The sequence below is a fragment of the Plasmodium berghei genome (assembly GCF_900002375.2).
Source record: "Plasmodium berghei ANKA genome assembly, chromosome: 4".
In the NCBI taxonomy this organism is placed as follows: Eukaryota; Apicomplexa; class Aconoidasida; order Haemosporida; family Plasmodiidae; genus Plasmodium; species Plasmodium berghei.
Window position 1 is genome coordinate 653847 of NC_036162.2, and position 26646 is coordinate 680492.

Here is a 26646-nt window from a genome sequence, read left to right on the forward strand (position 1 = left end):
AAAATTCGTAAGGAAATATGTTATGTACTTATAAACACACATAATATATATGTACATTTGGTTATATAATATATTTTTTCATATCTTCTATTTGTATGTATATTTGTTAAGGCTTAAATAAAATGATTATTAGTAAAAAGTTTTGGGATAATGAAAATGATGCCCCTATTTTAAAAAGAAACTCAAATTTTATTAGTAAGGATAATTATGAAGATGCATGTAAGCGTGCTGACCAATTTTATAATATAATGTTAAACTATATAAAAGATGAGATAGATGTTGAGGCAAAACATGAATGTAATGATAAAGAGATATTAAGAATAATAAGATTGGATGCGGAAAGAACATTTACAACTGAGGAGAATAGAGCATTATTAATTGAAGTGTTAAAATCCATATATCCAATAGTAAATGACTATCATCAAGGTATGTCATTTGTTTCGTCATTTTTATTACTTTTTTTAAAACCAAAAGAAGTCACAAAAATAGTAATAGGTTTACATAAGCACTATTTACAAGGTTATTTTAAAGCTATGCCCAAAGCTTATGTACGGGATTCAAGAGTTTTTTTAAGCATACTAAATAAATTTCATTCAAATTTATATGAGCATATACAAAATTTAATAACGCCTGAAGCTTTTGTTTCGAAATGGTTTATCGGTCTAAATGTACATGTCTTAACGTTTGAATCGCTTATGTTATTTTTTGAACAATTATTAAAAGAGGGGGAAATATTTTTATTCAAATATAGTATATCGTTGTGTAAATCATTAGAAAAAGAAATCATGAAAACAAAAGATGTTTCGAGATTACTTGCACTATTAAGATTGGATTCGTCTATCTTTCCAAATGATTATAAGCAGTCTGAAAATGATAAAGTAGGTGAATTTTTTATAAACATAATAAAAAATGCTTCAAAGATTGATATGACTAATATCGATTTAGATAAACTAAGAGATGAAGCATCCGAACAAATGCAAATAGAAGAAGACCGGAGAAAAAAATTTGAAATGGAACGATCTTTAAGTGATGAAGAAATTATTTTCTCTGACGAGATAGAAGATGGAGAGAGTGACAAAAGTAGTAAAAGTGGAAAAAGTAGTAAAATTAGCGACATGAAGGACGATAAAATGGAAAAAAGAGAGTGTGATATTTAGTGGTAACGAATGAGAAGAATGAAAAGAAAATATGAGTAACAGCAGTAATGGTTGCAGTACAAAAATAGGAAAGGGGCTTATCAAACTTGCATAAACGCATTCGCTATATTAGGGACGAAAATTATACTGAATAATTAATCATTAATTTTTTTGAAGTTGTAATTTGTATAACACAAATATATATATGTTCCTACGACGGGAATAAACATAAGTGCATTACATTCCTATCTATACATATGCACCTGTTTGTAAGGACATATATACATGTGTACATTTTGTTTATTGTTTTAATTGCATATAATGATACATGCTTATATTTTTGTTTGAAATTTATGTATTTTTACTATTTTATATAATTTGATAATGCTTAAAAATTATATTTAAACATGTTTTATTGAAGCAACATATTTTTTATGTTAATTTTTTAAGATTATGGGCAAACTATCATTAATTTTAAATTTATAACCATTTAAAAGCATATATATTTTAAATGCTTGAATAGTACATGGGAATTCCATAGCTATATAAGGTTATGTAATAATGTTTTTTACTAGCATAGTTTTTATTAGGCCATCAAGAGCATTAAATATATATGGATGTATATATTTTTTTTAAAGAGGTATTTTGTGCATTTTACATTTTTTAATTACTATTTAATATATATAATAAATAGTAAATGTTCATTTTAATAATTGGATTTTTGATCTATACTTTAAAATTCATCTGTTTGGTCGTTGGTTTATAGTAAAATTAAAAAAAATAGTAGTAATAAAATAATTATACGAATGAACGGTATACATATAGAATATATATATACTCACCACGCACACATACATATCGAGAGATGAATAAAAATAATTATTCTTCTGTTTTTTGTAATCTGGCTTTGGCGTTAATAACGGAAACATTCATTTGTTTTGCTCTTTCAATTATTTCTTTTCTCTTTTTACTTGAAACATTATGAGCAATTTCAACACAGTATTTGCTGTTATTCATAATTAGAGGTTCCATTTCTTTAACATTTTTTACAATGTATTTATATTTATTATTTGGTAATAAGTGTCTTGTTTTCTTATTACTTCCATATCCAATACTTGGCATTAAATTGGTTCCTTTATATCTCCTTCTTACACGACAATCAATACCTCTTGGTTTTCTCCATGCAGGCTATTCATATATCACAAATAAAAAAAATAAAATAAATGTGCATATAGTAATATGCATATGAATTCATATATGCACACATACATAAATGCATATAATTATTAGTATATTCTAAAAATGAAGTCAACATTGTTATGTAGTTGTATAGCATAAGAAAATCATGAATTAGCGTACTTTTAAAAATATAATTTTATATATTTTGTAAAAAATTAAGAAAATAAAATAATATTCTTTATTTTGGCAATATTATGAACATATAGTTACATTATCAGTATTACATACATATGCATGTATATTTGTACTATTTATTAAAAATTTGGGAGCTTACCTTAACACGCATAAACCTATTGGACTGAAATCGAGTGAACTTCTTAGTTCTCTTTTTAATGATTTTTCCAACTTTTTTTACTGCCATTTTATTCTATGATTATTATAATAATATGTTTAATATTTAAAAAAATATATTTTGGTTTTTATTTTAAATAATAAAAAATTTTAATTGTTTTTTATTTATGTTTTCCCTTATATGCTGATATGCTATATATCTCTATATTTTTTTTCTTTTTCTTTTTCTTTTGTTGTTTTTGTTTTTTTACTTTATACTTAATTTCTTTATTTTTTTCCTAAAGTTTTTATTTTTATTTTCTTCTACAAGTTGCTAAAAATATGTTTATATTTAACATATGTTTATGTAAAAAATTAAGTTCCTAAATTATATGAATTAAAAAAAAAATCGTCATTGTATAGCACTAACTATAGCATATATAATATTATTTAAAAAAAATATATATACGTTTCATGCGCTACTTATGTATTATTTATTTGTTTATTTCATTTTGGGCATAAAAGTATATGCATTCCTCTTTTGCATATTAATTTGGAAGAGGAACATATATGTTATATAATTTTATAATAGGGGTAAATCCGAAAATATATTGAAACCTATATAAATAATATTTCTCAACATGTATTCAATTCTCGATATCAAGGCAATTATTCTTTATATCACGAAATTTACGTATAATATATTTAGGGAATGAGGGTCATGCGCTATTATATTTATATTATTATTATAAAAAAAAAATAATTATAGGGAAGCCCATTATATATGTAAATATTTTGTTAAAAAATAAGAATGTCGGTACTATAAGGGTATTTTGATATATACGCTTTTGGAAAATATATATAATATTTTTTCCAAAAGGAATACTATTAATTTTACATACTTTAAAAACATATATTTTTACAATATATATTTATTTATATAATTGCTTGAATTGGTAAGCATAAAGTTTTTCAACCCTATTAAACCCTTTAAAGTGTTATAAAATAAAAAATTCAAAAATAGTGAGGCCATTAAATTAAAAAAAATTAAATAGTTTATAATGAGACTACTTATTCTAAAATATTATTAAATATAACATATTTATATATATGGATAGCCATTCTCCAATTAATGGGAATTATAAAAAAACAAAACAAAATTAACAATAAATTTAACATATTATATTTTTATGTAAACATTAATCAATGATGAATTAATTTGATTGATACATAAAAAACGAAAAAATAATTTTAAAACATATTTTAAGAAAAACAATTGTACTTGTGAACAAGTAGTTATAATAGTATAGACAACGTTTTTTATACTTCTTTGAAATATACTTTTTTTGTCATAAAAATTTATTAAACTGTTAATATATCGATATAGCATAATATATAATTCAGTTAATTTGTTAAAAAGTTATGAATTTAGAAAAATTGGCATTTTATAAGTCAATATTCCCTTAAGTTTATTTCCCTTTTATATTTTGTACCCATTTAATCGTTTTTTTTAATCTTTATGAGGAATAAATAAAATGTTTTTAAACATTGATTCTCCGCTTAAAACGATTAATCCAACATTCCCTAAATTATTATTTATTGTAGACTCGTTAATTTGTGTTTTAAACACATTTTCATCATTTAACATAATATTTATATTTGATCCGTTATATAATAATACTAGATTATACCAAGTATCTTGGTTGATTGGTATATGTGTTGTTGTATTTAATTGATATGGAATTCCTTTTGAAATTTTTAAAAGATACAATTTTCCTGTTTTATCTGAAATATCTAATATAACTGATAAGAAATTATCTGATGATAAAACTCTAAAAACTATTCCTGATTTTGAAAATGGTTTTAAAGAAATAGATGAACTAAATGTATATGACACTATATTAGTACATATTCTATCTGTTTTTAAAAGTGTAATAGATGGTATAACCAAGTTATCCTCTGCATTTTTTTGGGCACCATATAAATAATTTTCTTCATTTTTTAATTTTTTATTGCATTCTTCATTTAAACTTTGATTATATTCATTGCTTTTCAGATTATCGCAGTTAGCAATTTTTGTGTAGTTATTTTTATTTTTCTTTGAACCAAAAAATGGAATTAAGTCAAAGTTTTTCTGAACCCTCCAAAAAGACTGCAAAGGCATAATCCAATTATACTCGAGTGGAGCATTGAAATCTTCTTGATATGGTTTGCATGAGTTTGCTAAGGGGCCATTGATATTAGGTGTATTGGCATTTATCTGATCATTAGTAAAATTATGACTAATCATATTAGTGTCACCAATTTTTGTACCATTTACTTCGTCTATGCTTGTCCTACCTTTTAACTTTTTTTTTTGCAAACCCTGTTCCATGTTTACACTATGTACCTGGTTGTAAGTATTTTCCTTATAATACTTAGCTTGGTCTAAAGAGCCTATAACTAATTTATCTATAAATATTTTTTCTTTTGAATTATTTATTCCAAAACCTAATAATCCGTATAAATTATTTTTCGATTTATATCCAGCTCCAAATGTTTTGTTTATGTATGTTCTAACATTTTGGTTACCAAATTCGATAAATATCTTCGTCCAGTTTCCTAATTGTCTAAATGAGTTATTAATTTTTTGATAATTTATTTTTTCACTTAGAACGCCATTTATTAATTCAATAAAATATATTTCATTTTTATTAATAATCAAATTGACATAATTATTAAAATCTTTATATTTAAAAATAATTCCAAAATCCCCTTCGTATGGTATTTTCACATCTAAAGATATAAACCCTCTAGACAATTTAATATATTTATAAAGTACATAGGATGCATATATATGGTGATTTGATTTTGCAAGACTGTCGTTTGTTATAGATGAGAAATAGTTCCCACTTGTGTATTTTTCAATTCTCCAATTTGATGCCATGTTTTCATTATTCACGCCCTTATTAGTGGTGTAATTTTTTTCAGCATCATTATTATCCATTACATAGTAATTATCATTAACATTTTCAGAATCATATGTTTCTTCAAACGTTTTAACTGTCATGATTTTAATATTTTTTAAAGACTTTTGTAATATTTCTATGATATATTTCTTTTTTGCCGTAATAATATCAAATTTTTTGATTAATGTAAAATTGTCTGCTTCCACTTGTTTAAGAAAAGAATCATAATTATTTTGCTCTATTCTTATATCCTTTAGTATTTTATGGAAATTATTTATATTGTTTTTTTTATTAAATAACTTAGAAAATATATTTTGATTATTTTTTTGCAAAGCTTTAAATTGGTCTCTATTGTAATTTTGCTCAAATGTCTTTATTTCATTTTTCAAATTATTGTTTATGTCTGAACTGGGGCTTATTATATTAATTTTGTTTTCTTTCATTTTTTTCTGAATTGGTATTTCTTTCCCATTTTCAGGCGGTATGAATTTATTTTCTTTTTTATAATTTTCGGTGTTATACCAATTGTGCATATTATACAACTGGTTTTGTAAAGCAGCGTGATTTTTATTAACTAAAACTACTGGAGGTATTTTGAATGTATTGGAATTTAATTGGATAAAAAAAGGAAATGTTTTATTTAGGTCATTATTTTTTTGTGATGATATGGATTGATTTCTATTATAATAAGTAGTTGGATAATTGCATATGGATCCATTTGGTTTTGTTAAATAATAGGAATCCTTGTTTTTATTATCCGTTATAATAGCTTTAACGCCATTTCTAGTGATATCAATTGTAGTACTAAAGGACTGAGTAATATTTGTAAGTTTTGTTATTTCAATCAAACCTCCTAAGTTTGTAATAATACCAGAATGTATAGCAGATTTACATATTGGGGAATGTGGCGCATAGATATAAGAACCAAAGATATCATTTTTTTGATTAAAACAATTTGGTAAGCATCGTGCAACTATGGTTTGATTATTATCGAGAGTAATATTTTCAAACGTATAATTACATGATAATAATAAAGAAGGGTAATCCATAACATTATTTATCTTCCCATATTTAATATATAATTGAATATTTTTACAAATTTTTCGTGTCCATCCAGAAAAATTTATAGGGATATTCGAATTTTGTTCATCAGTATTGTTGATACTATATTTATCAAACAATGCAAATGTGTCTATTACTATACTAGTTTGTTCATTTTTTAGATCAGATGATTTTATTCTTTTTACTACAAATGAACCGGAGTTAAATTCATAATCATTTTTTATATTATTATCACAATTTATATCTATATCTGAAATATACCTTTTAGACAAATCTCTTTTTGTTAATAGAGAATGTTTATCATCTGTTACAATGCCTTTATAACCTAAATAAATATCTTTATTAGAATTAAAATTTGTAAAAAAATCATCCATATCAACTAATTTTATATCTGTTATTCCTTTAAATGAATTATCATAGGCATTGTTTGGTAATAATATACCACAGTCTTCATAATTTCCTGACTCGTTTTGTATACTTTTGACTATAATTTTTACGATTCCTTCAGTTTCATTGGATAAAAAATTTGATTGCACAGCGGATTCGCATATTTTTTCCTTCAGATTCAGACATCTTCCATTTTTATCTGCCTGCTCAGAAATTACAGTATCACTTTTGGTAGAATATAAAGAATTTTGATCACTTTTATCACTTACTAAACATCCAAATGGACATAATAAATGAAATGGCTGATTTTTAATCGCTATACTTTCGAATGTTGTCGAACAATAAATTTTTTTTTGATATGGCTTATAGCAATTTTTTTCAAATATTGTCATATACAAATATAGCGAATTTATGATTTGCTCAGGAATATTTTTACTACTCCAAAATATGGAAAAGGATATATTTTCTTGTTCAAAACTATTGTTATATGTTTCTTCTCTAGTAGATGTTATTTCGATATGTAATGGTAGTAAGCTGCTTCCTGGTAAATATAAAACCTCGCTAGTAATAGTTTTATTATGCTGTGCATTCTGAATGTATAATATATTATTACCATTTAATTTAACTATTAAATTTCCTGTAACACTTTTTGCCACGAATGTATAGTAATTATTCTTTGGTATACTGAGAAAGGTGTGTATTATAATTTTTACATTTTTATTTTCAATTCCTAATTCATTTAAAATTGTGCGATCAAGCTGTAATTTATCTAAAGGTACTTGTAGTAAGCTTTTAGTATTATCTATATCATTAATATCGTATATATACATTAATGCACCATTCCCATAATTATTTAAAGGAGATGTTATACTTATTAATGATTTTATATCATTTATCAAATTGATTATTTTTTCCTTTTCATTTTTCATTTCGTTTTCTGTATTTAATATGTTGTCTATTTTATTTTTTATTTGATCATAATCATTAATTATTGTATCATATTTATTTATGTTTGTATTTTCATTCACATTTATTAATTTTTTATGTGTATATCTTATTTTCATTAAATTTAATTCACCTAAGGAAAATGGTACTATTTCAAATTCCTTAGTAGACAAGGGATTGCATTTAAATGAGAATATTTTATTTCCAGCTAGTTGTGCGCAATCATCGGTTTCGTTTTTTAGTTTTTTTTCATGATCTATATTCCATATTTCTGATTTTTCATCATTATTAGGGGAACATATTGAAGCTACTAAAAAATTTTTGTGAGTTTTTAAACATAATCCGTTTTTGGTTCTCAATTTTCCGTTAGGGGAAAGGAACCAAGATATTTTCCCCTAAAAAAGGTAAAAAACATTATGTAAATGTTTTGGAATAGTTTAAATTATTGTTTTTTTTATTTTCAAAAATAGAAAAGAAATGAATTAACAAGTCATTAATTTGGAGCATGAAAAAATATTTATCTTTTCTATCGTTTATAATTCGTTTATTTAAATTAATAAGCAAACAAAATTTCGGATGCTTATAGCATTTGGTAAAAGTGTGTAATTTTAATTTGAACTATTTTAACATATTTACAGTGACACAAATACACAAAGAAACGGATATATAAATATGTTAAGGGAACTTATAAAATATTTTATTTACCTCATGTTCATGCGATATTTTATCGCATTCATCTAAAGCTATGTCGAATTTTGTATTATCTATAGCATTTTCAGGATATAAACAATAGGATCCTTTATGTTTTAAAAATATTTCTTTGAACGTATAATCATTAGTGCTACATTCACACATACATGCGAAAACAAAAAAACATATTAAAAAAAAATAAATGTTCATATTGTGTGTAAATATTTTTCTTTGTTCTTTTTAAAATTATATCAAAAAGATAATTAAATTAACAATATTAATAACAATGTTAATACATAATTAATTAAAATTATTCAATCAAAAAAGTCCCAGAACAAAATGAGAATGAACAAAAAGTTTAGAAGCAAAAGATAAGTGGATATAAGTATAGAGATAAAACAAAGACAAACTAAATAAATATAAGATAAAGTTTTATTATAAATTTATTTAAATATTAGAATATGTAGAAGTTATTTTATATACAACAGGATATAATATTTTAAGCATAAAAAAATTAAATTCTTTTACCGAAATACATGTTATTATAGAGAAGAATATCCATGTTCCCATGTGTATCTACACAATTTTATTTTTATATATTATTAAATATTATTGTAGATGCAGGAGAGGAAAAATAAAACTGTAATAATAATAGAAAATAGTAAAATAAAGTAATGTCTAAAAAATGGTATGGACCGATATGTTGTTGTCACAATATAAAAATAAATATATGCAATGCTTTTTTCAATTTTATAAATTATATGCTCACAAAGCGTATGCGTAAATATTTTCATGAGTATGATAAAATATGCTATATACTTTTTTTTATTTTATGAATTGCCATTTTCTCTGATATCTTATATATATTTATACATTTCCTAAAATTATTAAACTAATAAAATAATTTTTTTTTAATATTTCAGCAGAAATAAATATATTGTTTTAAATGAATATTTGTGAAGTACATTGTCGTGGATTAGCAACGCATACATAATATATACATATGCTTAAAATAATAAATAAATATTATATGCCCACACATGTATATATGTAGAAATAAACATTGTAATATAGTAGCATTATAAATAAATGTAGAGAAAACATATTTTTATGGATTAAAAATTTTTATTTGTTTATATATTTAATTTTTTTTTAATTGAAAATTGTTGCATTACAAAAAAAAAAAGGAAGAAAAAAAAAAATAAAAATATGTAATGTATAAATATATAATAATTATGGTATATACCTATGTTTTTATGAATTTAATATATTATAGCTTATGTTGTTATAACTATTTTTTCATGCATGTATATATTTGTTTTATGATGTTTTGGATAGGTATGTGTGTATAATAATTATTGTCTAGTTTGTAATTCAGAGATTACAAAATTAAATGCACATATACATATATGCACTTCCTTAGACATCTAATATGCTTTTTAATTTTTTTACCATTATAATGATAAGAAAATAATTTAATAGTCTGCCTCATATCCTTCATCTTCTCCTTCGCCATCATTTGTTTCAATTCCGACTTCTTCATAATCCTTTTCTAAAGCAGCTAAATCTTCTCTAGCTTCACTAAATTCTCCTTCTTCCATACCCTCACCAACATACCAGTGAACAAATGCTCTCTTTGCATACATTAAATCAAATTTTTGATCCATTCTTGAAAAAACTTCAGCAATAGCAGTTGAGTTAGAAATCATACAAACAGCTCTCATAACTTTTGCTAAGTCTCCACCGGGTACTACTGTTGGAGGTTGATAATTAATACCACATTTAAATCCAGTTGGGCACCAATCAACAAATTGAATAGTTCTTTTCGTTTTTATAGTGGCAACAGCGGCATTCACATCTTTTGGTACTACATCTCCTCTATACATTAAACAACAAGCCATATATTTTCCATGTCTAGGATCACATTTTGCCATCATATTTGCTGGTTCAAATGCTGAGTTTGTAATTTCTGATACAGACAATTGTTCATGATATGCTTTTTCAGCACTAACTACAGGGGCATATGATGATAACATAAAATGAATACGTGGATATGGTACTAAATTAGTTTGAAATTCGGTAACATCAACATTTAATGCACCATCAAAACGTAATGAAGCTGTTAAAGATGATATAACTTGTGCAATCAATCTATTTAAATTTGTATAAGTAGGTCTTTCTATATCTAAATTTTTTTTGCATATATCGTAAATAGCTTCATTATCTAGCATAATAGCTACATCTGTGTGTTCTAATAATGAATGTGTTGATAAAACTGAATTATATGGTTCAACTACAGCAGTTGAAACTTGTGGTGATGGCCAGCAACAAAAATTTAACTTTGATTTTTTTCCATAATCAACTGACAATCTTTCTAACATTAAACATCCAAATCCACTTCCAGTACCACCTCCAACAGCACTAAACATCAAAAATCCTTGTAATCCTGTGCAATTATCAGCTAATTTTCGAATTCGATCCAAACACACATCAATGACTTCTTTACCAATTGTGTAATGACCTCTTGCAAAATTGTTTGCTGCGTCTTCCTTTCCAGATATTAACTGCTCAGGGTGAAATAACTGGCGATATGTGCCCGTTCTTACTTCATCCACAACAGTTGGTTCTAAGTCAACAAAAACACAACGTGGGACCTGTTAAAATTTGATCAAATATATATATGTGTATAGTGCATTTATTAAATTGCTTAACGGAGCACCCATATGCATATGCTATTAAGTAGTTCATGAGAAGTAATAAAAACACAACTTAATCTCACGTATTTGAAATATTTTTTTGAAATAGTAATAAAAACAAAAGTATGAAAAAAACAATAATCATAATATATAAAAAAAAATCATTATTTAATGCAGAAAGAAGTTTGTATTTTTTTTTATTATTGAAATATATATAATTCTTATTTCCTTACATGTTTGCCAGCACCGGTTTCTGAAAAAAAGGTATTAAAAGCATCATCATTTGCTCTACCAGCCTGGTCAGGAGGCATTTGACCATCGGGCTGTATACCATGTTCTAAACAAAATAGCTCCCTAAAGAAAAATTAATTAGAATTTTGTAAATACATATATAATAGCAAAAATAACAATGGCAGTAATAATGGATTACAAAAAATGTTTACAAGCATACAACAATGTAGTAATATATATATTCAGAAATGTTCTCTATAAATATGAAGTATATTGATAATAATAATTTTTTTATAATCAGTAAAACAATAATAACAACACCAAAATAGTAAATGTATGGCGAAGTGCGTAGAGCATACGTCTTTATGCATTATAAAATAAAACGAATGTGTGCATAGTTTAAAGTTAATAATACATCGTCATTTCATTTCAGTGAAAAATATTATACAACATAAAATAAAAAAATATGCATATAAAGAATGTGGAAACGAAAAATATTAAACGGAAGATATACAAGAGTATTATAATATCTTTAATTACCAGCATGCGTTTCCAACTTGGATACCAGCCTGTCCTACATGTATACTTATTACTTCTCTCATTTTTACTTGTATATTATAAAATAAACAATTGTTTTTAAAATATAGTAAAAATTAAATATAAAACAGTAAATAAAATATGTGATAATATGTTAATTAATGATATTATACATATATATATTTGTTTATATGTGTATATATATTTACTTATATTTTGTTCTAATTTTTGTATTTTGTAATATTTTTTAATTCGGGTAAAATTTATTAATTACTTGTAAAAAATTGCTATGCATACTTAAAACATTGAGGTTGAGAGCTCACACATATATATAAAATAATATAATACTCTCAATTTCATTTATTTAAATAATGTATGTAAAATCAAAATAACAATATTTTTTGAAGTAAAAAAAGAAAAAAAAATTCACAAATATGTAATGCTAGTATTTTATGCAATATTTTTTTTTCTTATACTTTTATCGCGGTGAAAATAAATATATATTGTGTTTTCCTTTAAATGGATTAAATACACTATGCATATATTGTTGGTTTTTACACGCATATTTGGTGTAAATTATATTATAATTTTTTCTTATAAATATAAAAAAAATTCTGTCAGGATGTAAGCTAAGTGGTGCACTTATAAGAATTTTTATTTGTTAAGGGTATTCAGACAAGCAATCACGATATATATAAATTCTGTATATTATAAGTATATATAATTAGCATATGCTGTGATAATAAAAAAAATAAGCTTGTATGTATATATTCTTATTAGTATTTGTCATTATCATTATCTTAATTTTTTTATAATGATATTAATGAAATGATTAGGTATTTAATTATATGTTAAATTGTTTATACATTAATATTTATAAAATAAAACATTATATATCTTGGCTCTTAAAATTAAGTGGAAAACTGAAAACATTAAATATCCAAATAATGTTTTGTATATTTTTCTTTTCTCATTGTTTTTAAGAATAAAACTAAGAAATATTACAATGTGATTATATGTTTATTCTAGTAAACGATGCATATGTAAATATTATTTTTTCCACATGTGTAAAATAAATAAAAATTTTCATATAGTCTCATTAAAAGGTTATAGGAAATAATTTTATTTAAAAAAAACTTACACACACAAAAATACTATTATGTGTGTGAATTTATTGACTTTTATTACAAGCACCTCAACAAAAAATATATAGAGCACATTTTATGTTCTGCATTTAGGGCTTTTCAAAGCTTATAAGATTAGTTGTATTATTTTATCTATATGCATATATTTACATATTTCTTTATATAATTCAGTGCTTTTAAGTTTTATTAATTTCCTTTAATTCCATATGTATATATTTTTGGTGTTTTTATACCTTATTCATATGACTTAAATATTAATCCTAAATTTATTTTTGATATTATATGTAAAATATTCACAAATAATTCTTAAATTTTTTAGTACTTATTTTGTTTTAAGTACAAGTTTCAATGATTGTAAAAAATACTACAAAGTATGTTATAATTTCTCAGCACGTATTTTTTAGATAAATCATTTTCATATGAAACAAAGAAATAAAAAACGAACTAACATACATTTCTTTCATATGTATTTATGGATATGCACAAACATAATTGTGTATATTGACGTTCTATATGTATGCGGAATGTAATTAAAATGTTTTTAAAATGAGGATATAGAAATTCACAACAAAATGAATGTTAGAAGTTTTAAAAAAATTAATAATACAACTTTTCATTTGTAAATTATACCAATTCTATAAAAAATCAAAAAAAATCCAGAAACAATTAAGAAAACATAAAACAATTTAAGTTAAAAAAGGTAATTTCATTTTCTCTCTGGCTCTACATATGCCTGCGTTCTATATCAAAAAGGGTAATAAAGAGGAACATATATAATTACTGATACTTTGGTAAGCAATCTTTATAAACATATATATTTGTCTGCATGGATATTTGTATGTATATGCAAATAAATATAAAATTAATACCTTTGTTTTATTCCTATAATTTCATTTTTCAATGAAAGGTTATATGTTTGCAGCTGTTTATATTTGAGGCCTAGACCATGAATAATATCGCTTAACAGTTTTTGTTCGTCCTTAGATATATCTATTTGCGTTTTCCTGAAAATATGCATAAAACAAGGAATTTTATTATTTATGTGTGTACGATTTCATTTATAAAATAAAAAATATGTATATTAGACTTAGTTGTTTCTATATAGCATACAATGCGTCCTTGTAATATTCAATTTCCTTTTCTCTAATTTGTAATTGTTCCTTAAAAATTTGAAGAGCCTAATTAAAAGTAAAATGTAATTTGAATATGATAAAAATATGAAAAGAATTGTTATTTTTTTATAAGAGATACATGTTAGTTTATGGTAATGTGGTTAAAGAAAAAGTTTTATCAAATATTTGTTCTTAATGATCATATGTAAATACCGAATTGAATTCCTTGCTTAATTTATTCTTTGTGGTTTCTTCAATAAATCCAGCATTTTTCTTTTCCATGAGTAATTCAGCTTCCAATTTTATTACTTTGTCCTATATTGAATCAAAATGATAAAATAAAATTATATGGATATTCTATATATGAATAAATAATAAAAATATAAAAAATATTAAAATTGGATTACATTTATAATAGTATCTACATTTCCTTGCACAGAAGATAATTGTACCACCATTTTTTCATTAACCTGCATATTTAAAATATACATATGTATATATAAAGATACTGCACATATATTTACTATCAAAGTAATGATCAATATTTTAAATGCGAATTTATTATTTATATATAAATAGAAAACTATGTAATATATATGTATTAACCTCTTTGAGTTCGTTTATTTCTTTTTGTTTTTGTTCTATGTTTTTTTTCATTTGTTCGATTTCATTGGGCGTTTCGACTTTTTCTTCTTTGTTTTCCTTTTCCTTATTTTCAATATCCTTTTGTTTTAATTCTACTTCTTTTTGTTTTGATTCAACTTCTTTTTGTTTTGATTCAACTTCTTTTTGTTTTGATTCTACTTCTTTTTGTTTTGATTCTACTTCTTTTTGTTTTGATTCAACTTCTTTTTGTTTTGACTCGACTTCTTTTTTCTTATCTTCCACTTCTTTATTTTTTCCTTCCAATTCTTTTTTTATATGTTCTGTTTCTTTGCGTTTTTCGTCTAATTCCTTTTGCTTATTATTTATATCTCTTTGTTTGTCTTCTAAGTCCTTTTGCTTTTCTTTTAGTTCTTTTTCTTTATTTTCTATGTGTTTTTTTTTCTCTTCGATCTCTTTTAAGTATAACTAAAATGGAAAACCAAAACAAAATAATGTAGCATAACAATATTAATATGGTCTATATTATTGCTCAAAGGTTTACATATTTTGTTTCTTACATTATCATTTTCTGATAGTTTTTTATCAGATTCCGAATTGTTTTTCATAATTTCATTAGTTTTATTTTTCAATTCTTCATTTATTTTTTTCAAATCGCAAATTTCTTTTTCAAGCTTCAAAAATGAATAAATAAAATCACACATATATATATATATTATGTATCTGGTGAAAGATGGCACAATGCAATAACAATTTTGCTTGAATATTACCTCTTTTACTTTGTTTAATTCTTCATTTTTTTTTAAATCAATTTCATTCTTCAAATTTTCATTTTCCTTTTTAAGTCTTAATAATTCCTCTGTTTGATCTACATTACTTAGTCCGCTAAATAATGGGTGGATAAAGAAAAAAATAAAATATAAAATTAGCAATTTAAGACACATAAATTGATATTCTGGCATTCTACATATATATTAATTTTTTTACATGTTGAACTTATTAAGATTTTGCTCCTTTCTAATTAAATCGTAAGCTTTTGTTTTTTCCTCCCTGAATAGTTAAAAAAAATAGAAATATATAATTTTAATGAATATATATTCGTTCATTATTGGTTTTATTATGATAATTTTAAAATTGCTATTGCGAAATTTTATTTTTTTTATGTTACAAATCGTTTTTCAATTGTTGCATGGTTTTATTTTTTTCTCCAATGGCTTGTTGAAGTTTTTCATATTCATTTTTTGTCTTTTCCAATTCTACAGATAGGTCTAATAAATGTGCATATAAATAATATATATATATATATATATATATATATATTTATTATATTATACAATATTAAAAGTTAATAATAAAGATAAACTAAATGGAAAAAATAGGGGAAAATAATAATAAAAAAACTAACCTGAACATTTATCCTTATACATCTTCGTGCTATTTAGCTCTGTTCTTAATTTCTGAACCTCATTTTCCATATCAATAGTTTTCTTGGTATTTTCCTATGAATGAATTAATAAAAGATGTATTTTAAAAATTTAGAATATATATATATATTCATAAAAATAATTTTTTATTCCTTGTCTTTTTAAATTACCTTAAGTCTCTCTTCTAATTCTTTATTTATATTTTGAATTGTTATTAAACTGTCTATTTTTTCTTTATATTTATTAATTTTATTTTGCAAATTATCTATATTTGAATTTTCTTGTTTAAGTAGGTTTTGCTCATCTTCGAGTTCTTTTATTTTATTTTTTAAATTATTCTCTATATTATTTTTATCTTTGGTTTGTTTTTCTAGATTGCTTTGGAGTTCATGAATTTTTTTTTCATGTTCTTCTATTTGAGTAATATATTGAATTTTTGCCTTTTCGTTAACAGTGTTAATTTGTTTTTGCAAGCTATTAATTTTTTCTTTTGTTTCTTCAACTATTTTGTTTTTTTCTATTATTGAATTGGTTAAATTCTCGTTTTCGATTTCCAAATATTTCAATTTTTCTTTCAATTGCTTTATTTCATTTTTCATGGATTCATTTATATTCTGCATATTAAAACATATATATGCAACTATTATTTAACGGGATACTTTAGATATATTTTTTCTTTTATTTAACGTACAGATATATATGTACATATTTGCAAAAGAATAGTATTTTATAATTTATTACCGTAATATCTATATAGAGTGGTTATGTATAATGGTGGGGTTGTTATTGAAAATAATTTCATTAAAATAAAAAAATTGAATAAAAATTAGTTTTATACACAATTAAATGTGTCTACATATATGTATGTGTGTATGTATGCCTTGTTTATCGAGTTTATGCATTTTATGTGCATTATAAATAATTTAAAATTCTAAATTCGTTTTTTATTTTATATACCTTTATTGGAACTATTTTGTGGAGACAATTTTGTTTCTTTGGTTGCACTTTCCTGAAAAAATAAAAATAAATAGTGGAAAATCAGATGTAAAAGATTGGATTGAAAAGTTATAATAAATTGTAGAATATAAATAATATCCAAAAGAATGTAAATGAATAATACCGTTTTATCCAAAACTTCAACAATATTGTGTATATATTTTTGTGTTTCATGGCTAAGAGATAAAATGCTATTTATATGTTTTTGTTTGTCATCTGATACGAGAGCTGCTAATATGACTAAACTGTAAATGTCAATGAACTTAAAAGAAAAAAAATATATAAATAAATTATGAAAAAATTGTCTTTATTTTATTGAATATGTAGCAAATATCTATGAATTTTCCCATTTTATTTATTCAGGTGTCTATATGCTACTAATGAAAACGTTTTCATGAATATATGTATCAAAATTTTTTTACGTCGTTTATTGTCAATCCTAGTAAATTCCTCAATATTTTTTTTATAATTATTTCGAATTTGTTTTCGTGGTATTCATTAAGATATTTGAGTATGCATTCGTAGGCGTCCTTTGAAAATATAAGAAATCAAATAAAAAATGAAGCAAAAATGGAACAACAAATGTGATCATGGAAATGTATTTGATAAATATCTAAACTATATATCGATTACAACGAATACAAAATTTACATATATATGTGGGTGCATATGTTTATATTCTTTGTTTATTTTATGTAATTTAATAAAATGGTTGTAATTAAGATGTGTTTGGTGAGCGAAAATATCATACAAATTAATTTTTTTCATTGTAATAAAACGTATTCGTATAAATGCCACTTACCATCTCCGAATCAAATTGAGCAGGATGGATAGATATGTCAAACCATGATGGATATATTTCATTCATACATAACCATATAGAATAGCATGAATATATATTTACATTTGAGTTATTTTCCTTATGTGTTTTATTTATTTGTTTAAGTGCTGATTCGTCAATTATCAATTCGATATTTTTTGCGAAATAAAAAGTTTGAATAAAATCCTTTATGTAATTTATGTTTTTCTCAGCATCTTTCATTTTGGAAAAGTGAATTTATTAAAAATTTGTTAATATATTTATTTATTGGGGCGCATGGGCATATAACGAAAAAAAATTATATATATCATTATAAAATGAAAAAAATTAGGTACACATAATTTACAATTTTATTATTTTCCCATAAAATGTGTTAAAATTGTTGTTTGGTTACTTTGATACAAAAAACTATATATATAATTAAAATTAAGTAAATTGAAATAAAATTTTCTTCACGTAATATGAAATAATTGCAATAAAATTGAACGAAAAAAAGGTGATAATTTCCCCAAAAAATAAAAAGTTGTCTATTATTATTGCATTGTTATTATTATATAGTTAATGCATACATAATGCAATGTAAATTTTCCAATATAGTTATAATTTTTAAAGGAAAATAAAAATTTATATTTTTCAATATAACAAATAATATAAAATGTTTACAATTTTTTTTAAATAAGTTCGAATGTAATAATTTTTTGTTTAATGCGTATTTTGTTTTTATTTGCATAATTGTATATACGAACGCACATTGGAAAAAAACGGAAAAAATCAGAAAAAAAAGTATAAAATGAAAAATATTGTAAAATGTGATTTTGGTCATTCTTTTTTTTTATTTCTAACTTTTAAAAATATTTATATATACATATTTTATTTTTTTATTTAAGATAAATTATTTGTCTATTTTTTTCAATCATTGAATTGCACTAAATTTGATTGAATGCAAATAAAGATGAATTGGGTGTAGTATAGAAAATTCTCATTGGTTTATAATGTAGTTTAACGATGAGAGTATAGATAATTTGGAAAATATACATAAGTAAATATATATATGCAAATTTGTTATGCGTGTGTATATGGATATATAGGCATTTTTCTTATCAATTTTTAAGAATAAAAAGTAACAATGAATACAAAAAAAATATGGCGAAAAATTTAGTTATAAGCAGTTAACTAAATAGTGTCATAAATTAACATCTATTATATTCTTTCGCATGTAAACATATTAATTTGTGTTTACAATATGCTTTATTTCACGAATCGCTTATTTATTTACTTATTTAAATTGGAAAAAATATGTTGTAAATATTTAAATGCAATACTAAAAAAGTAAAATTAAAAATGAGAAAAACAAATATAAAATTTTAATACAACTGAATGTTATGTTTAATGTAAATCATTGAGAACATATAAAATTCCAAAAGATATGCATACACATTTTATTCCCAAGTTATGTATATATATATACGAATTTATGGGATAAATATAGAAAAGAAAGTAATAATATTACGCACACAAAAAACTAATATTTTTTTAAATTGAATGTTTGATTTAATTTTATCGCTCAAGGGTGTATTTGTTTACTTTTGATTTTTTGTTACTTCATATTTCTAAGCTCGTGAGAATAACCATTAAGTTGTTTCTCTATTTGTTCACAATTGATTTCATTTGTATAACATTTATTAACTAGATCATTTACTATGTCATGTTTGGAAGTGTTATGTATAGAATCTATTAGTTCTTCTAAGTTCTCTATTTTATCAGCTAATTTTTCAAATTTATCAATGTCAAGATAAAGATTTTTATTATTTATACTGTCGTCTTTATTTAAATTTTTTTGATTAAGAACTTTTAAAAAAGTTAAAGAATTTTCATTATCGAGTTCATTAAGTAAAGAAAGCATATCACATTGCTCACTTTGTATAAGTCTTAATCTTTTTTCTAATGACTCCTGTTTTTTTTCAATTTTGATTTGATCTTCTGATATTAATGCATACATTTTTTCATAATGAGATACTTTATTATATATATCTAAGATTTCATTAGAACAATAATTCATAAAATTAATTTTATTTTTAACAAAAGATGATAAATTATTAATAACATCAACAGCCATTTCTTGATCTAAATTTTTTTTTAAAAAACATTCGTTTGTTTTAATATTATTTTCTACGCTTTTCCTATCATTTTCTAACTGTCTTTGGTGTTCCATATTAATTTCTAGATTTTGTTGTCCATTTATAAAATCAATGTCATTAAAATCGGCATAATCATCATTATTATCCATCCGAAGAGTTCCTTTTGTTTCTTTTAATTGGAAATTAGCAGTTTGTGAACGATGTGATGTTTCATTATTATTGTTAGATTTCAAGTTTGACGAAATGTACGTTTTTTCATGATTTTCGTCATCACATTGTGCATTATTATTTATATATACATTTTTTTTCCTATCTTCTAAAGATATAAAATTTATTAAATTACTTACATTATTTACATCTTCATCGTCAGCATTTTGGTTATTTTTAATCTCTGGTATATTTTGAGTTTTTGTTTGAAATTCAGTTTTTTTTTTATCATTTTGAGAAGAATTAAAAAATTGGAAAGTGTTATTACTTGATGAAAATAACGTATTACCTTTTTCATCAGGTTTTCCAAATAAACTACTTTGATTAAAACTTATGCTTGTATTATTCTTCCCAAAAGAATTAATATTTGAAAAGTGATCACTTTTTGTATTTTTTGTATCTTCATTTTTTTTTTCATTATCTTTAGTAAAACTTCCAAACAAGCTTCCTTTTCCTAGTGTTATATCGCTTGGTTGCAGAGATGGACCTTTATTAAGCAAGTTGTTGTTTTTTAATTCATTTTCTTTCAATTCTTTTTGTGCATCTGTAGAAGTTTGATCCTTTTTCTTTGTAAAAGAAAGTTTCCAAATTTTTTTTTTATCACCAACATCATTTGAATCTAATTTACTATACACTCCTGTAGTATTGTGATCCTTAGTTCCGTCTGCATCTGTTTCGTCAGTTTCAGCTCCTTTAGTCGGCTTCTCGTTATCCTTCTCTTTATTGCTTTCATTTATGTTGTCATCTTTACTATCTTTTGAGCTTTGGTTTAAAAAATTCGATTTAATTCCAAAATTGAATATTGATTTTTTTGGTGTAGCGGTAGCTTCTTTATTTTTATCTTTTGATTCTGTAGATACTGAAGGTTTGGTATCTTCCTCTTTTTTATTATCTTTTAAATTTGTAGATTCATTTTTTTTGTCAGTAGTACTAGTTTCCTTAAAACTGAAGGAAAATGACTCCTTTTCTTTGTTAAATAAATTATTATTTCCAAATTTTGAGAAATCCCATTTTGATTCAGTACTAGTATTTGTATTTTCATTTTTATCGTCATTTCCAAAGAAAAATCCAGTTTTTTCCTTTTTATTTTCTGTATCGTTGTTTAAACTGCTAGATGATTCTAAATTACTTTTTTTATCAGTCAAATTGGCTGTGCTCGTTTTAAAAAATGAAGAGTTAAATGTTAAGCTTTTTCCAAAAAGTGACATCTTATCATTATTAGTGCCATCTTTATTATCTTTAGCATTGTCTGAAGTTTCATATTTTTTATCATCATTTTTATCATCTTTTTCATTTTCATTATTTTGGTTTTCTTTTGATTCGCTTTTATGATCTATTAACTTTTCATCATGATTTTTGGTTGAATCATTTTCATCCTTTTTAATTTCAAGGGTAACATTTGTTTCTTTGGTTTCATCTTTTTCCTTATCGTTGTCATTTTGTTCGTTTTTGTCACCAGCCTTTTCTTTGTCCTTTTCCGCTTCAGTTTCTTTAGAAAAAATTGATTTATCTGTTCCACTAGCATCGTTAGCTTTAAAGGATTCACTAACTACGCTTGTTATTCCTGAATCTTTACTTTCTCCTATGTTTTGATTAGATTTTTCAATTGCCTTATTTTCAGCATCTTTATTAATACTGCTATTAATTGAATTATCTGGTGTTGTGGTTTTATTTATATTATTATTAGAAAATAATGAAAAATCTGGTGATGCTGTGTTAGTATTATTATTATTAAAACTGAACAAACTGCCACTTGATTTTTCATTATTTGTTGCATTGAATGAATTTAAAGAGAATGAATTATCATTATTTTTTGAACCATTAAAAGATGGCAAAAAGGAAAATGAGGTATTTGTATTATTATTATTAGTAGCATTTTCTGTAGTATTTTTTTTAAAAATATCATTTGTGTTTGTCTTTGCAAATGAGTTAAAGCCGCCACCAAAATTTGAAAAAAGGGATTTCTGAGAACTATCATTATTATTAAAACTAGTGGAAGCAGTAGAACCGGTATTGGTTTGTGATGAAAACAAACTATTAGTATTTGGATTAAATGACTTAATAGCTTGACTAAATCCACCTGGACCAATTTCATTTAATTTATTTGGTGAAGTTAAATTGTTCACGGTAGGCATACCAAATGGGTTTATTTTTCCACCACCATTAATATTATTATTATTTGTATCACCAAAAAATAATTTGTTCATATTATTATTCATAAGTGATGATTTATCATTTTGATTAGTTGCTTGCATAGCCATACTCTGAAAAGGGTTTATATTATTTTTTGAAAACGCACTAGAACTTGATGAAAAACCTCCACTAAATGTTAACTTATTATTATTCGTTTTATTATTAAAGCTTGATAAATTTCCTGAAGATGAATTTGCAAATATTTGCTTAGCTGCTTCTAATTGTTCCTTTGAAAATAACCCCCCTGATTCGGATCCTCTATCTTCATTTAATTGGCTTCCTAATGCTATTGAACTACCTAGTGTGCTTTGCTTAAATATATTAGAACTATTATTTGGTGAATTCCCTAATAAACTTCTTGTAAATCCAGGATATACATCCTTTTTTGCGGCATTAAATAAGTTTGCATTAAAAGCATTTGTCGTATTGTTATTTACAGAAGTGTTTGAAGAAAGGCTACCAAATAAGCTAGTATTGTTGCTTTTATTAAGATCATTTGATGGAGTTCCAAAAATAGAATTATCACTTTTGCCAACATTATTTTGAGAATTCATATTATTTTCAAAAATATTATTATTTTGATTGTTTACACTCGCTCCAAAAAACATATTATTCCCAGTCATGTTTGTTTGATTATTTAAGCTATTGTTATTATTTTCATTTAAACCATTTTGACTATTCATATTAGTACCAAAAAAACTGTTATTCCCTAAATTATTATTTGGCATACCCCACATATTGGGGTTATTTGCATTTCCTCCATTGTTATTCATTGTTGTGTTTTATTGTGAACAAATTTATTTTTTCATTATTATTATTATTATTGCTCTTAAATAGCCCTTTTTGCTATGCTGTAATGAATAAGAGATATATAAGAAGGAAACTGGAGGTATTATATATATAAGAAATTGACAAAAAAATATGAATAGAGAACAAAATATGTATAATATATATATACACCCTTATATTTTTATATCATTAAGGCAATTCACCATTATTATAATATTCATATAGTTGGCGAAGGGTCGATATATAAAATATGCATTTTTTGTAAATGAAAAATTAAATATATTTTAAAAATTGTACTTAATGCTATATTCCTATTATCTTTGGTTTCCTTTATAACACAATGTTTAATATAAAACTTCTTACAAATTAAATTTCTCTTTTTTAATTTGTTCAGTAAATATGAATTTTCATATAAATGAGCAAGCATATTGCGAAATTAATTACTTTTCAAATCAGCAAAAGTTGCAAAAAAAATATTAAATAGGGATAACATTATGAAAGTATAACATAAAAAAGAAAATTATTTTTTTTTAAATTGAATAATTTTTATTTTAAAATATGTAAAATAAAAAATATATTCGTGTGCCTTTATATATATAAATAAATACACGAATAATTGTGTATATTTAAGGACAATAATGCTTAATTTTACCATTATATTAAAAGAATATTTTGATATTTATATAAATTTAACATACTAACTTTAAGTTTGTGCTTATTTTTTTGGGAAAATGAGATTTGAATTTTTCATGGGTTTTGGTGATTAAGGAAAATCAGCTTAAATCGCTTAAGCTTTTTATACTTTGTAATTTAGTAAAGCGATTATGCTTATATATTAAAAAATGAATGAATCCAAATAGAATACACAGAATATTTATTTTACATATGTATGTTTATTTTCAAATACAAATATTTTACAAGTTGGGTGTATTATTATGAGGAAAATAGAGAAAGCAGTGTGATATATACTTGGTGATTTGTAGAATATAAAAAGTTGTATAAGAATTTTTTATTTAAAAACATAATAAAATTTATATACATATGTATGCGTCTCCTTTTTTAAATAACAGTTTATAAAAAAATTTTAATTTCGTATATTTCAAAAGACCCATTTTTGCTTGCATACAAATGTTATAGAATAAACTGTAGACATTCTCAAAAATCGGAGTACATAATAAGAGTCATTTTTAAAAAAACAAAAAAGCAATATATTAAATAAATATATTTTGAACATCGTTCTTATAAAGGAAAATTTATCCCTTCGCATTTTTAGAGAAAAAATGTATTGTGTAGGGTAGGAAGTTGCATATAATATATTTTTGTATGAATTGTATATTTTTATAAATATGAATAATTTTCATAATTTTATTCGTAGTATAAAAAACATTACGATGAAATTTTATTTATAATGCATAATCTGAGGTAAAATTTTAGTACCATTGTTTATAATTTTTAAAATAATGCAAAACTGCTATATATAATACTCTGAAGAAAGTCGAAATCATTTATACATATAATTTGTTCATTTACATGCGCATTTCTTGGTATTACTTTATAACAAAACAACAATAGTAAAATAAGGTTTAATTTGAATATTACAAATAAATATTAAGCAGATTATAACTTAAAGATTGAATGTGGTATGTTATTTAAAAAATACTTATAAATATGACTATATAGAGTAGTATATTTTTTGAATTACCAAATATATCGAAACTATTAAGGAAGTGTTGTGATATATCCCATAGGAATTGCATTGAATATCATAACATTTATTATTATGTATATCTTTCAATTATATTTTTGTGATACATATTAAATAAAAAAGTGATAAAATGTAAAAAAAAACTACTGTATGTAATTATATAATAGCTTTTAAAATTTTACACTCTACATTTTATTCTTAATAATCAATATTAGTATTCCTTATACTAAGAAGAAAACCCATGAAAACATTTTTCGGTTCTTAGTATTTCTGTATTTTACGGTTATACATATTTAATATTTTTGGATAAACGTGTAAAAACACGAGAATTGATACAAAGTAAAGATTATATAATATATATTTACGCACATTTTTAAATAATTAAACCTATTATTTGTTTGGCGCCCCAATTTTATTATATATATTATGCATATACTGTTAATATGTATAGAGAGCTTGGTAAAAAATAAATGATATTAACAATAAATAAACCAAACGAATCTTATCGAAAATACGGATAAATATTATTTTATATTTTACCATTTATTTTCCACATTTATTTATTTTTATATTTTCGTTTTAAGTTCACATTCTTATTTTACAAATATATCATTGGTACTGTTATATTTATTTTTATAGCGCCATTGATATAGCAATATTGATTTAAAACACAATTCGGAGATAAAAAAAATAAATAAATAAAAATTATCAATAAGTAAATGAAATATTAAAGTTATTTTTTTGAAAGAACAAATTAGTTGAAAATAGCAAATAAACTTAATATAGCATAAAATATAAATATATGAATAAAGAAACATTCTGCAAAATATAGGAATATATATATGTATATTAACATTTGTATTTTCAATATAATTTTTCATTTTAAATGTAAAAAAGGGCCTTTGTTATTTCATATTTAAGAAAAAATCCATAAAATTATGAATGGGCATTAATAATATATACAATTAAGGGTATATATTTTTAATAACTCATAAAAAACATAATCCATTATAATTGAACAGAACAAAAAATATTATAGTATCATTTTGATATGTAAATATTAGTATTGCATTATATTATATTCCACATATTATATATGCTCATTTATTGATATTTTTTCATATATGTATCAAACTGTTATAAAATTTTTTATTATAACATAGAATATACATATAAAAAATATATATGGGCCTTGTGCTAATATTATATATTTTTTAATAGTCTACATGAATTTCATCAAGCTCGAATTGTAGAGAGCAAATATATACATACAATCACAATTGTATTTGAGATTAAATATATTAAAAGGGATCAGGAAAAAGTGCTAGTAATACTTGATTTATATATATATGTGAGTAGTTAGAGCGTATATA

At 23.3% G+C, this 26646-nt stretch overlaps 6 protein-coding genes across 6 annotated transcripts; 1 reads left to right on the top strand and 5 right to left on the bottom strand.

The window, feature by feature from the left end:
- Positions 1–122: 122 nt before the first annotated feature.
- Positions 123–1157, top strand: PBANKA_0417400 (GTPase-activating protein, putative; the record flags this gene model as incomplete). The annotated part of the gene is made up of 1 exon (XM_034568220.1): positions 123–1157. The coding sequence occupies one exon, from the start codon at positions 123–125 to the stop codon at positions 1155–1157; it is 1035 nt and encodes a 344-aa protein (XP_034420231.1).
- An 858-nt stretch (positions 1158–2015) lies between these two features.
- PBANKA_0417500 (60S ribosomal protein L32, putative) lies at positions 2016–2736 on the bottom strand (the record flags this gene model as incomplete). Its single annotated transcript, XM_034568221.1, has 2 exons — positions 2016–2324; positions 2650–2736. The coding sequence occupies 2 exons, from the start codon at positions 2734–2736 to the stop codon at positions 2016–2018; spliced, it is 396 nt and encodes a 131-aa protein (XP_034420232.1).
- Positions 2737–4155: 1419 nt separating this feature from the next.
- PBANKA_0417600 (LCCL domain-containing protein) lies at positions 4156–8887 on the bottom strand (the record flags this gene model as incomplete). The annotated part of the gene is made up of 2 exons (XM_034568222.1): positions 4156–8382; positions 8693–8887. 2 exons carry the CDS (start codon positions 8885–8887, stop codon positions 4156–4158), a joined length of 4422 nt encoding a protein of 1473 aa, XP_034420233.1.
- Positions 8888–10152: 1265 nt separating this feature from the next.
- On the bottom strand, positions 10153–12206 carry PBANKA_0417700 (alpha tubulin 1; the record flags this gene model as incomplete). The annotated part of the gene is made up of 3 exons (XM_034568223.1): positions 10153–11331; positions 11607–11727; positions 12145–12206. 3 exons carry the CDS (start codon positions 12204–12206, stop codon positions 10153–10155), a joined length of 1362 nt encoding a protein of 453 aa, XP_034420234.1.
- A 1786-nt stretch (positions 12207–13992) lies between these two features.
- PBANKA_0417800 (conserved protein, unknown function) lies at positions 13993–18463 on the bottom strand (the record flags this gene model as incomplete). The annotated part of the gene is made up of 17 exons (XM_034568224.1): positions 13993–14026; positions 14156–14290; positions 14397–14464; positions 14612–14713; positions 14806–14868; positions 15005–15469; positions 15562–15675; positions 15772–15886; positions 15989–16051; positions 16170–16269; positions 16407–16500; positions 16596–17039; positions 17167–17174; positions 17383–17434; positions 17546–17683; positions 17844–17951; positions 18224–18463. The coding sequence occupies 17 exons, from the start codon at positions 18461–18463 to the stop codon at positions 13993–13995; spliced, it is 2343 nt and encodes a 780-aa protein (XP_034420235.1).
- A 1375-nt stretch (positions 18464–19838) lies between these two features.
- PBANKA_0417900 (nucleoporin NUP138) lies at positions 19839–23552 on the bottom strand (the record flags this gene model as incomplete). Its single annotated transcript, XM_034568225.1, has 1 exon — positions 19839–23552. The coding sequence occupies one exon, from the start codon at positions 23550–23552 to the stop codon at positions 19839–19841; it is 3714 nt and encodes a 1237-aa protein (XP_034420236.1).
- Positions 23553–26646: the final 3094 nt, after the last annotated feature.